The sequence below is a fragment of the Lagopus leucura genome, unplaced genomic scaffold (genome assembly GCF_019238085.1).
Source record: "Lagopus leucura isolate 7727_CA_CO unplaced genomic scaffold, USGS_WTPT01 Super-Scaffold_100002, whole genome shotgun sequence".
In the NCBI taxonomy this organism is placed as follows: domain Eukaryota; kingdom Metazoa; phylum Chordata; class Aves; order Galliformes; family Phasianidae; genus Lagopus; species Lagopus leucura.
The window spans coordinates 27,946,558-27,960,487 of NW_024962263.1; the positions used below are offsets into that span (position 1 = coordinate 27,946,558).

Below are 13,930 nucleotides of genomic sequence, written 5' to 3' on the forward strand. Positions count from 1 at the left end.
CTCTTAATGATAAACTTGCTTACTAGGACATACTCATGGACAAATGCAAAGAAAATTGGTTTTCTGTTTGAGTGACAACCTGGCACAACCAGTGCGTCTCATAGAAAACACATCAGCTTTAATCAAAGGTGGAGAGTGAGAAAGGTTATTACAGTGGATGCCTTCAGAAGGTCACCTATCATTGGCGACAGCATTTCTCTCTCATACCCATGAAGTCTTAAAGAGAAACAATGAAATAAAATCACTGGTGAGGCTTTTAATGAAACAAGCATTCCATTCTCATGCACGCATTCAGTTTGAATGAAAGCATGGTTTGCTTTCTCAGTAGTATGGATTATTATCACAGATAAAGACTAGGTAAGGTTTTTCCATCAAAGCTTATAAAGGAGGTTGTTTAAAAAAATACAAAAGAACAATCAACAACAATAAAACACACACACAGAAAAACACCAGCACAAACATCTGACCAGCAATGAACTCATCAAGTGTTGTTATGGAGGAGATAATCACAACTTTGAACGTGTGAGAGCTCCTCTAGTGTCAGATACTGTTCTACACAAAAGTGCTGCTCACAAAGCAGTCTGCAAGAGTGCATCATACACAGTCCCATAGTCCTTAACCCGTGATCTCACAGGAAGGAAAACAAAAGAGGATGACAAACTGAGTGTATTCAGCATGCAGAGTATCCAAAAAGACAAGCGAAGCAAGATAGAAAAGTCCCTTCACTTTATCCGGAACTCCCAATCTAACGCTGCAAATTTATGAACCCACTCCAGTGGAAGGAAAGGGAGAAAAGCAACTGTCATAATTGTAGACCAGAGAAATTATTTGCCACTAAGTAAGAGCACTTTAAAAGTAAATAGTTCCCTCAACAATATTTATGCTTACCTGGTAGTTGTGGACTTCAGGAGTATTTTTAGCACTGAAGGAGAAGGAAAAAAAAAAAAAAGCTTTTATGTAATAAATACTGACAAAACCCAAAGGTACACAGAAAAATTCATTTTATTAAAACACTATAGGCCTCATTCTATAAGTGTCCAATGGAAGACCTGTTCCTGTTAGAATCCAACGAAGTCTACTTAAGTGCAGTCAGTTACAAGAATAAGGATTCTGAGCAACTGAGGAACCATTATTCTTATTTGCAATTCATTCAGTTGCACAGCCAAAACAGTTTACTTGCACAAACAAGTTAGTACTTCTTATAAAAATATCCACGTAGCAATTTCCTATACCTCTGGGCTCTACTCTTCAAGGAAGTACTACAGTGAAGTAAAATTAGGACATCAGTAGTTTATTCAGGATATAAACCACAGCAACAAGAACAAATAATGCTAGATGAATTAGAATAACAGCAATGAGCAGAAAGGAAATATGCTTTATTTTAATCTGATCTCAAACAGAAACATCTTAAAAATGAAAGCACAAAGTCTCACAGTCTGTCCCCAAGGAGAATCTGGTGTGCCATAATGACAGATTCCCAAGCAATTTTTCCTACACCAGACAATGAGAGCCAACAAATCCTGGTGCACAACTGCTCTTCAGGATCCCTTGACTTACACCAGTTACTGATAGGTAGAGAGAACTTGAAGAATCACTTACCACAGTTGTGCTGCTTTCACAGGATTGTTTGCTTAAAAACAAACAAACAAAAAAACCCACCATTAGACCTGTGAAACATCAGTCATTTTACAGTTATCATCATTGGGGTGTTATACCACTGCTAAAGTGAATCTTTGTACAGACATCTGTACAAACGTGTCAGAATCCAAGCACAGTCCTGTATGAGGCAGACACAAATTTCCCTTTTTTTCTGCAAGAGTCAAGATCCATCAAAGATAACTGCAGAAGACTATTCTTCCCCAGCAGCCAGAAGGAAGGACTTCAGGCAGAACGAGTTCGGCACAACCAGATCACCAGTTCTCTCCATTTACTATAGCTACTATGTCAGTAACATTGAGTCCTTTGGAAATCAAAAGCTACTTTCCATAATGATTTTGCATCTCAGAGTTCAAAGTATTCTTGAAGTTGGTAACAAACTGTGTGTTACTACAATGAAAAATAAGCTACCAGCCAGGAATACGGGGAAACATCAATCAATCTTCAGGAACAAAATCTTGGACTGTGCTTTGGAGAGGCTACACAAATGGTGAAGAAGCCAACAGAATAGCTGGGATGTATTATTTCTTTTTCCTGACATACCGTATTTTCAGAAAGAGCAATGAAAAACCGCTAATTGAAATAACTGAAAATCCATGACTGTGCTGAATGCAGAAAGTGGATTACAGACTTAATCAGACACTGTAAAAGTACAAGCAGAGTGACTGAGCTAGGACAGAATCCAATGCTTGTGGGCTACGACTAGGAAAAGAGATGTGTGACAGAATAACATAAAACGAGTTTTTGTACGAACTTAAACATTCTGTCAGCATCTCAGGATGGAGAACATCTGGGTAAGGCAGAAGTTCTGCCCAGCTGCTACGCACAGAGAACTGGAACGATCATAAGCCATACTCTCTCTTCATCCCACCTCACAGACATAAGCCATTGTATGGAAACATTGCAACGCAAGGCCTGACAGATCCCACTGTTACAAAACGTTTAAAATAATCTTACCCTCCACTTAAGAAACCATCCATACTTATCACATAAGTATTATTCGATATATGAGAGTAAATATCTCATAAATACAGTGCATGTCTGTAAATGAGAGATGAAGAAGGGAGGTGGGGGCTTACAGCTTCTAGAGAGCATGCCTACTTGCTGTCCTTTTCCCCCCTTGGTACACGAGAAGGTAGAAATAAAAGTGCCCCTGTAACACCACAAAGACTTTTAATGGACCTGAGGTTCATGTTCCAGGAATACATAGGAATCCAAAGACATCCTAAGGGAATATCAGCTCATTCTGTTCCAGACAGCAACTACTGCATGAACAGTTCAGTGACCACACATACACTTGCCTTTAAACGTCGAATGCCTTCGAGAAGGATATCGCTTGCTGGGCCGTCTTTCAAACGTACTAGTTCTGCGTAATCTTGTCCCATGTGTTGCTTGATACTCTGTCCGTCCACTTGAAATACAAAAATAAAGTTAACTGCTGTCTTTTGCTGAATGCTGTATCTCCTCCTCTGTAAAACTAGCATCTTGCTGTTACTTCACTAAATACCTGAATCTGAAGCGTGATCCCAGCCTTATGAAGTCAGATCGACTAGATTTACTGTTTGCTGGGGCTCGCAGTCTGAAGAAAGCATGATGTTCCACTGCACATTTCCACAAATGTTTGCACGTTTTGGCACTGTCTAACCGGAAAACAAATGTGTGCTCTTGCTCTCTGCCCTAAATGCAGAAACAAAAGCTTTAGAAGTTGGCATGCACGATATTAGTTATTGTCCATGGCAAAAAATACAGCCCAATCCAACACTGTGCTGAGCCTCTTGTGCTCTTTTCAGTCAAAACACACTCTGCACGTTGTTGGACCAGGCCAAAGAAAGGGCAGAAAGTTACCTGTTCATCATCTTCCACGACCACTAGTGTTAGCTTGCTCTTTTTAAAGTCCATTTTTGTGATTTTAGGCCTGAACGTATAGGAAGCAAACAGAAAATTAATGGAAAAACTGCATTTTGTACTCTGGGACAATTCCCCAAAACATATCATATCAGCGATTTGCAATCCCAAAACACTTCAGAAATTATACTTTTGGTTATGATTTTAATATAATTCCCTGGAAATGTAGCAATATTTCAATTATTTATTTATTTATTTATTTTTAAAACCACATTTGCCACCAGTACTTCCAACCAAACCATTTTACCTTTGGACCTATTTTAAACTGGTAGATTCAATCTGCATTACAAAACACAGGAAAGCAGATAGATTTCTGCATTTTAACAAAAGAAATATATGTATATTTATATAAAAGAAAAGCAGATTACCAAAAGAATAAGCCTATTTTATTTGCTCCTTCAAAGATCAATATGCCCGTTGGCGTCAGTCCAAGAGCATATTCACAACCATCTCTTCCCTACAAGCAAGCAAAGAACCAATAATTAATACGCAATTAGTAGCATAAATCTTATACACGCTGTATCAAAATCCATTGGTTTTAATCTATACAACAAGGTTTGCATCTGTTATCATTACAGAGAATAAGAATATGCATCTGTAGTGGGTGTAAATCAAAGGGTTCTGGCACCCGAGGGCTGCAGAGCACTCTTTGTGGGAGGAGGCCATATGCTGTCTCAGGCAGCTTTGATACCTGAGGAGCTCAAACATGACACCTAAGGAGCTTTTAAATGCACTTTTTTAAGAGCAAGCAATAGCTGCCAGGAGAAATAGATACAAAAGGAAAAAAAAAAATCATGAACACTGGATAAGTCATGTGGAAAGAGACTAGGCTCAAGATGCACTCTTTGGAAGAGCCTGACCACACAGGAGGGGGAACTTCTGACAGATCATAGCCTCTGGACATCTCTTAGCAAGACAGGGACAACTATGAGGGACTGTGGCCACACAAGGACAAGGACAACCTTGAGGCACCATGGCCTATGGATACTCCACACGGGACGAGGGACAGCCCTAATGGACTGCAGCTCACAGAGAACGCATCCCAGGTTAGAGTCACACACAGTCACAGAATTAGGGGTTGGAAGAGATTCCTGGAGATCATCTAGACCAATCTCCTCCAAGGGATGGCCCTGAAGTAATGAAAGCCTGTGGGCAACCCTCACAGCAGCAAGCATACATCAGCAGTGGAGAATGAGGAAGAAGCAGGAATCAGCACAAAGAAACTGTTATACAGATGATCCCAGCCTTGTGACCTGAACTGGGAGGGACTGACTATAACCTGCAGGGAAAACAAACAAGGGGAGTTGACACTAGGAAGAGGGGAGAAGATATGCTAGACTGAAGGATATGCTAAGCCTAAGGAATAGGGAGGGAAGGTGATGGTGTTTCTATCAATGCTTGTTTTATTGTCTTCTTTTTTTTTCCTCAGTAACCAAAATGGTAATTAAAAGTTTGCGTTAATTGACAATATATTAAATTAAGTTACATTCCCAGAGTTTACTATGTTTTGTCTGAGACAGCACCTCCCTTTAATCTTCTGACCCCATCTTAATAAAAGAAAGTACAACATGTACCTTACCTTAACTACATGCATATCTACACCGTACATTTCTAGCCATTTGGCTTTGTTCAAGTAGCACAGTTCAGCCTGTGCTGGACTCTTTCCCCTAAGAACATAAAGATTATTTTAGATTACAGTACAAAATTTTTTCCTGTTTTAGAAATAAATTTCTTTTCCCTACCCCCTTGTCTTTGAACGCTCAGTCTTACTGACATTAAAGGAATTTCAAACTTGGCTTATGCTTTTACCCTATTCCCTTTAAATGAAAATTAATCAGAGTGATAAAAACTTAGAAAGGTTTACGATTGCCAATACGCAGGAGAATTCAGCTAACGTTTACCAAGATGTACTGTATTTATTAAAAGAAAGAAAAAGTTTTTAGAACTCCCCTGAACACAAAACTTTGAGAGTGCATGCATGAAAGAGAATTGTTTCTGACAGTACCAAATTAAAAGAAAAAAAAAAAAAGAAAAAAAACCCAACAGAATCAGACAGCATACACTGTTACAGAACAATGAAAAGACAAACCCTAACTCCACCAACCTTCTATAAGCTGAATCTATTTCTTTCTGAGGATGGGGAAGAGGTTTCTGTCTAGTATACAGTTTCAATTCTCAAGCACAGTTGCTGCTTTATGTTTGCTAAGGGGGCACTTACTGACATAGTTGACTTTGGAAGAAAGGAAAACAACCTATTGCTAGATGCCACTCCCACGCAAGTACCCTACCTGCACTCCTTCCATTTCTGGAAGATGTCAAATTCCATTGCTTCAGTCTGGTTTGGTGCAAATCGGAATTCAGACACAAGTTCTGGTGTGTGCTCTGGGTGTTCACACTCTCCCAGTTCAGCTGAAATTAATCATTTGGAAAGTTAAAAACAAAGATCACCATACGTTGTACAAGAATATGCTTCTGCTGATGCTGTGAATTAAAAACAAACAAAAAACCATCTCAAAATCAAAACACTTTCTAACATTTAAGAGCTGCAGCCATTTCTCTGGAATTTGAAGTACTTAAAGGTAATTAAGTTTCTCTTAAAATCAAAATATCAATACACTACTATTTCAGAGGACGTTACTTTGAAGTCTTTTCTCACTATAATGAGGTCATACTTTTCATTCCAAGACATTCTATAGCTTGCTTTCTTACATTACTGTAGGAGTCCAAACGGTAAGATAATATCTAGTCTCAAGAAATCAGTGATAAAGTTTTTGTCTGTTTTATATCATCATGACGGTGTAATATTCAAATTAAGCTATTTTTTAAGGAAAAAAACGGTGAAGCATCAACATAACTGAAGTATCACTTCCTGTTCATTTATTTAGGAACTGCTACAATTTTTTCTAGGAGCTGCACACTTGTAAACTCTACTGAGCTCAGCAAGAAATGCAAGTGTTGAGGTAAGTTTTGTTCCTAGAACCTGTAAGGTACATAAAGAGGCTGTAATGTCACTGCTTCAGGTCTGAGACACAAACATCAACAGTAAATGTATTTTTCAGCATGGAATCACAGAATCACAAAATGGCCCGGGTTGGAACAGACCTTAAGGACTATGAAGCTCCAACCTCTCTGTCACATGCAGGGCCACCAACCTCCACATTTAATACTAGACCAGGCTGCCCAGGGCCCCATCCAATCTGGCCTTGAACACCTCTAGGGATGGGGCATCCACAACCTCTCTAGGCAGCCTGTTCCAGCACCTCACCACTCTCATAGTAAAGAATTTCAACCTAAATCTTCTCTCTTTCAACTTGAAACCATCTTCCCTTGTCCTGCCGTTATCTATCCTTTGAAAGAGTTGACTCCCCACCTTTTTATAGTCTCCCTTTAAATACTGTAAGGCTGCAATGAGGTCACCCCACAGCCTTCTCTTTTACAGGCTGAACAAGCCCAGCTCCCTCAGCCTGTAATTACTGTGTCACCTGCATGTGTTGTGATTCCAAACCAGTGCTTTGGAAGTCAGTGTCTCTTTACTGTTACTACTACAAGGAAAAAGATAGAGGAAAATGAAAGCTTTTGAAGGAAACAGTTTTGTTGCTTCAGGGCAGTTTTACACATAACTGCTGCAAAAATTCATAATCAAGATTCATAAATCATTAATTCACTCCCAGTCTTCAAAGATGCCAAGCAGGTTATATTAAAACATAATAAGTTACTTTCAGAATGCAATCCGTTAACTACTGTCTTGCAGAATTTTTCTTTTTTTTTTTTTTTTTTTTTTTTTTTTTCTTCAACAGTATTCTGCAATGGTAAGCTACAATATTCTTAGCTGTACATCTTCAACAGAGATACCTTTGTTCTGCTGCTGTTTCATCTAATTTGGGAGCCTATTTAACAGTTGTTGCTAAGAAATACTGGCAGTCCAGTCTCCAGAATGTAAGAGGGGAACTACAATAAACACATTGGTAAGGAGGACTTTAGGGGGAAAACCAACCAAACAAACAAAATAACAAAAACTAGCTAGCAAAAGCCTGTCTGGCTCTGGAGGTCCTGGTGGATGATAAATTCAGTGAGTGAACAGAATGCTGATAGAGTAAATAAAGTCAACAAGATTTTGGGTTGCATCAGCAGAAGGCATCACCAGCAGAGATAAGGGAGCAATTACCAAGCTCTACTCAACATTTATCAGGCCACACCTAGAACACTGTGCTCTATTTTTGTCCCCACTATACAAAAAAAGATACAGACAGGCTGGAGAAGATCCAAAGAACAATGAATAAGATGATCAAAGAATTGGAAAGCCTGCCCCAGCAAAGGCTGGGGGAACTGGGGGTCTTTCAATTTTAAATTGAAAACTGGAGGTGCGAGAAAATATTCTCCTTGGAGTTTATTTAGTATTTTCTGAAGTAGATGTGCTTAAATACAAAAACCATTCATGACTAATGAGGTAGTTAGAAACTTATTCTACCAATGATGATTCAAGTTTCTTTGACTATAATTGCTATGTGGATAACCATATATAGCCCTGGAATGAGCTGCCCAGGGAGGTGGTGGAATCACCGACTGTGGAGACGTTCAAGGAACGTTAGGATTTTGTGTTGAGGGACATGGTTCAGTGAGTACCATGGTATTTGTGAGTGCCATGGTGGATGGTTGGACTGGATGATCTTGAAGGTCTTTTCCAACTTTGGTGATTCTGTGATTAAGTGAAGCGTGCAAGTATGAATCTGCTTCACAAATTATGCCATACTGCAAACTGACACTGTCTTGTAGAGAATTCCTTCACAGGACAGACAACAAAACAGTTTATGTTTGAAAAATGGTTCATACAGCAACCTATGAAGCTGTTGTTTGAGACAAAGAAAGAAGTAACAGAACGATCTCCTTTATGAAGAAAACATAATGAAGTTCAAAGCTTTCCCGTAAAGAGAAAAAGCCTTTCTTTCAGAGAGTTTAGGGCTCCAATTTCTAAATAGCTTTTTAGCTTTTTCCTCAATTTAAGGAAAGCCACACTAGGAGAAGATCAGATTTTTTTATAGTAAGGGTAACCTAGGAGGACACAATAACCACTTGACATTTCTTTAAACTATTCTGCTTAATTAAAAGCTTCCAATATCGACAAAAATGTAATACATGTTACACAGAAATGTTAATTATAGCAGATGCCAGCAGAGAAAATAAATTTGTTGCAATAACTAAAATATTTTCAGAGAAATGTATTGCAATGATGTTGAAATAGAGAAAACAAACAGCAGAAAAGTATAAAAACACCAACAAAATTTAGGTACGTTCCCACAAACAGCGCCAAGAAGTATTAGTTTTGATGCTTGATTAGAGACATTATAAATACCTATATTCCACAAATGGATGATTAATGGCTCCTTATTACATTTACATAGTAATCACAGGTGATAATTACTATCCAAAATGTTGAGGCATCAAGCTATTTATTCTTTGCTTGGTTCTCCTTGCTTAGACCAGGGGTGAGTTTACCATTGTTTTTATCCGTGAAAATGGAAGCAGTAAATCAAACATGGGCTGCCAGATCTTCTCCATCTTAAAAACACACACAGAGTTTGCCTGCAGTACTTCTTTGCACACCTAACAATCAGAGCTGTCCCAGACAGGTTCAAATGGAAACCAAGACATAAGCCACTGGAGTAAGATTTACATCTGTTGCTGTCTGGAAATGAATTCCCAGTTTTAACTGTTGAGTCTGTCTAGAACCAGTGAGTTACCTTCATTGCTGTATGAAACTAAGAGGCTCTGCCTCAGAACTCCATATGTCATTGCCAGCCACCAGCAGTACAAGAACAGTATTTTTCACTTCAATTCATTTTGCTGCTTATAAGCCTAGAACGATCCAGATCACAACACTTTATTTTAGAAAAAAATGAATTCTGAGTTTCATTATGCAAGTTTCCTCTCTATCTGCATAACAAATAACCAGAAACAGAGTATTTATAAAAATGTGTTTCACTATTGTAGGAAAAAAATCTTGTAGTCCTTGCTTCTGTCACAGAAGTAATTTTAGTTCTCACCCTTCCATAATTCTCCAGTATGCGCCATTCCCTCCCTTGTGCTATAACCATCTCCTGTTCCACATACTGCAGAGGACTTCTTTTAAGTACTGGTCTGGCAATAGGAAGCCCATGTTCAAGACCAGACCTGCAAGGACCAGCATACCATAAAGTGTATGCTGACAGGCCAGCTTCTCTTCAGGCTGAACAGGTAACAACACCGTGCACACACCACACCTTCTCCACCACTAGGAAACTATTTGAGTTTCTAACTCCCTGCTCAAACTCACCAAGTTTCCATGAAATCTCTGCTCATGCCTTTGAGGCTACTTCCCCAAGACGTGCTAACCTGGGCTAATAGAGCTCAGAAGTTATGAACTGAAAGAATGCACTAAAGAGATGCCCCTGAAATTCTTCTCCTCAAGTAAAGGAACGCCATCAAAATGCTGTCAATGAAAACTCATTAGTAACAAAGACTGAAAAGAAAACCAGCAAGTGAGTGTTTTAAATATGTTAAGACAAATCACTTAGAAAAGACTGCATACCTTGAAGACACAGAGCTGCTAGTTCAACAGCCGTTTCATAAGGGCATTTCAGTCTTAAAAACAAAAGAAACAAAAAAAAAACAAGCTATAAAAATAATGTATTTTAATTTTCCGTGACTTCTTGCTACTTAAAGGTACTCAGAGATGAATTGAACACGTTAACTTTCACTAGAACACTGAAACCACAAACCACTAGTGATATAGATAATCTAAGATTAATTTTACTTGCATGTGATTATTCTTTCATTTAGTACATTCTCAACAGGATGAAACACATACGATCAATCATAAAGCAAGCTTGAACTAATAAAAGGCAACCATGTTGTTTTTATTATTTTTTAATTAAAAACAATATAGATCAGATATGAATTTATTGGCCAGGGTGCGACTGTAAGCATACAAAAATTTTTTTTGAAGACTTCTCTTGCACAAGGAGTGTTGCACTTCATCTTTTCTTCCTCTTGTTACCTGTCAGACTGAAAAATATGGCAAGCTAAAGACACGGAAGTCAGGACAGGCTTTGTCCTCTTCATATATTTCTGTACGCTAGTCAATCCCTAAAAGGTTTTTACCCATTTTATTTTTCAGTAATATAGTCATAATGCACATGTTATATGTTTCTGTATTCTAAAGGAGGAAATGCATATGGATCTCCACACCTTGTTTACAACCTGTGCAAGAACACCACGAAGAACAAGATCAAACAGTTAAAGAAAAAATTCAAATCACCAAGAGATTAACTAAAGATCACGAAGAGATGAATATTTCAAATTACAGCTGCAACAGCAGAGAGGTACTTACTTCCCTGAAAGAATGTCTTGTCGGAGCTGTAATACAAACAGGTACCTAACAAATAAAAACACAAAGTCAAAAGTAAAATCCTTGTGCAGTCTTTCCAGCACCAGAGTCAGGAAAAATATCCCAACTCACTAAATAGTCACTTATAGATAACAGTCATTTAAATAGACACTTTATTTTCTCTTAAATGAAAAGGGTCTTTGGGGTCACTTGGATGTACCTTACCACCTTCAAAGTTCCCCTAACTTTCACCATAATCAGAAAGTAGTGACCATTCTTCACCTACTGCTTGCACCCAGGACACTGTTCAAGGCAATTCTGTTTAGGTAGCAATGAAACAATGCCCCACTCTGAGCACACAACAGGGCTATCTAAAACTTATCGACACACTGACATTTTTCTGAACTAGGTGTTGCCCAATTCAGGCAAACTCAGAACTATGGGACACAAACAACTGCCAGACTTTCAGTGCTACCTCCTCAGTAAGAGATACAGAACATGGAAGAAGTTCAAGCAGAGCAAAAGGAAAAGTTCAGACTGTACTTTCACTTTTAATACTAGAAAAGTTCTGAATAAGAGAAATGTGAATTCCACAGAGCCCACAGGTTTATTTATGTTATAAGTAGGTATTTACAGCCTGCGAACAGCAGTTTTTTAAGCTCCTGTTAATCTTCAGCTCTAGGCGTGCTTCATGTTTCACAGCCACTCAGAGCTTAGGTATGAGGCATGCAGAAGTGCTTCAGGCCATGCAAGAACTCTGTACAGGACAGGATGGCACAAGCAGGCTCTGCACTGCACTGGAAACTGAGGGGTGGAGCTTGCCATGAGTGAATCAAGAGAAGAGAGCATGAAGCACTGCTGACAGTCAACCAAGCGGATGCAAACCTATCTTCATAAAAGATGCTAGAAAGACAACATGCTTTGCATCACGGGAGACGTGCTGTTAAGGTGATGAAGAACGTGCAGCTGGAATCAGGAAGGAGGATAAAACTGAAAAGTAAGATTAAAAGTACTTCTTGATGTAAAGTGAGATTTATCCACATTAGTTCCATGTCACACGTCTAATTCACATACTTGGCTAATATCTGACTTGCCAATCAAATCTGGATATGTGCACACACAGATTAAAGACAGACAAGTACGTTTCCTGCTCTTATTTTTTTTCCCTGATGATTCGCAATCCTATGAACTCATCTAATTTTGCAATAAAAATCTGAGCAGTAGTTCTCTCAGTGCCAACTTGCCTATAGAGCGCTGCAGCTCTGCACTGCTGGGGATGGCTTACTTTTGCTTCTGCATGCCAACAGACAAGCATTTGCATTTCAATTATTGATATTCCAAATCAGCAGAATACCTTAAAATTCTCCACAAAACACATGTACAGACACGTTCCTCTGTTGTTTTTCAACGTTAACTTAATCAAGGTCCCACAAAAGTGACAACAGATGTCTTCCAAAATGCACTGGGCTTCAGTTGCGTTTTCAAATCAGAAAAGGACAGAGTGGGTGAAGGGTTTCAACACTTCTCCATTACCGTGCTAGTTATGAAAATGTGATGTTTACAGCTTCACTAGGAACTGGTGCCTATTGAAAAACCAGTCTGCACAAGGAATCTCCAAGAACTCCTCTCCCTCCCCAACCAGGCCATTTATGATTGTTGGTAATGAACATTTTTCCTCCTCCTCTTACTCCGGCTTGGAATAATTCTGAGTATACAGTTGTTAATCTTTACTTTTTAACTCCACGTGGTACATAGAAAATATGAGCCAACCAACATAAGGATTCTTAAAAAAATAATAATTAAGAAAACCAGCACCCAAAATTACTTCTTCCCCAGTATGAATGAACAGTAAAATCAATCTTCAACTCATTTTCATTTTTCTTCCACAGTTTCACTATGGTTTTCTGTCAAATTTATAATTAAAAAAAAATAATCATAGCACTGAAAATTTAGCTAATTGAAGTGCTGGTCTAATTAAAACAGTCTTCAGAAATGCTACAACTTTCAGTAATAATTAGATCACAGAGCAGCAGAGGTTAATACTTGCAGAGGAAACGTCTTACTTGATCACAGCAGTGATCACATAGCTCTGAAACCCACATCTCACAGTGACTAGGATCATATGCTCCAGAGGATTATGAAAGAAATCTTGTGGTAGACAGTAATGGGATAATTTGACTGCAGGGGAAATGTAATACTTGTCAGATGTACCCTGATATATGAAGACATATCAATTTTGAGAAAATACATATTATTCCTACTAACTTAACTGCATTTTCTCATTAGAGAGGCCCAAAAGTCATCTTGGTTTTTGAACAAAGATCTTATACTCAATTATGTAACTGGCAGGGAGTACTATGAGTTAATTATGTAACGTATATGAATACGGCCTTCTATTGGATTAATACTGCTGCACTAAATTGATAATGCATACTAGGGCCTACATTGCAGTCTCATAATAAGGTGGTGATAATTAGCTCTTTGATCTTCTTGTCTGAGACTGCAGAAAAAGAACATGGTCGATAGAGCAGACAGGAAAGGAGACAACAGATGTAGGCCTGTAGACCTGAGTTTCATATAAACATCGCAGGCACATGAACTAAACAATCAACAATCTTTACACATCTTAGTCTGATTGGAACGATGGTAATTTTTGCCAAGAAAAGTAGAAGCTATTGAAAGTGCCCCCAGTGTGAGGAAAAGAAAGATTGTAAAGGAACATTAAGAAAGATGATTACCATAGAAAGAAGACAAAGAAATCAGTACAAAATCAGCTACCCTCTCTCCAGTTGTGCCTTTCCCAATTTTCACAGTATCCTCTAGATCAGCCCAGAATGCTATGAACCAAGCAAGGGATAACCCTCATGGCCAAGAAGACAGCCCATGAGATCAAAACAAAAGATCGCTACCTATTTTAAAAAATCTTTACACAATTTAGACTTCATATACCTTCTGCCCCACAAAGAATTTGTGGGAAAGTGATTCAACCAGCCAACCAGCCAACTC

At 38.6% G+C, this 13,930-nt stretch overlaps 1 protein-coding gene across 3 annotated transcripts in view; it reads right to left on the bottom strand.

Annotated features, from left to right (window-relative positions):
* EPB41L4B (erythrocyte membrane protein band 4.1 like 4B) overlaps positions 1-13,930 on the bottom strand; it is a 166,839-nt gene that overhangs the window by 85,020 nt on the left and 67,889 nt on the right. For all 3 annotated transcript variants that reach the window (XM_042868648.1, XM_042868647.1, XM_042868649.1), the window contains exons 5-14: positions 10,928-10,972; positions 10,127-10,179; positions 5,850-5,970; positions 5,141-5,228; positions 3,930-4,018; positions 3,502-3,571; positions 3,164-3,333; positions 2,958-3,067; positions 1,600-1,630; positions 889-922 (exon numbers count right to left, since the gene is read on the bottom strand). In XM_042868648.1, coding sequence (XP_042724582.1) covers positions 889-922; positions 1,600-1,630; positions 2,958-3,067; positions 3,164-3,333; positions 3,502-3,571; positions 3,930-4,018; positions 5,141-5,228; positions 5,850-5,970; positions 10,127-10,179; positions 10,928-10,972 — 811 coding nt within the window. The remainder of the gene's footprint in view (positions 1-888; positions 923-1,599; positions 1,631-2,957; positions 3,068-3,163; positions 3,334-3,501; positions 3,572-3,929; positions 4,019-5,140; positions 5,229-5,849; positions 5,971-10,126; positions 10,180-10,927; positions 10,973-13,930) is intronic.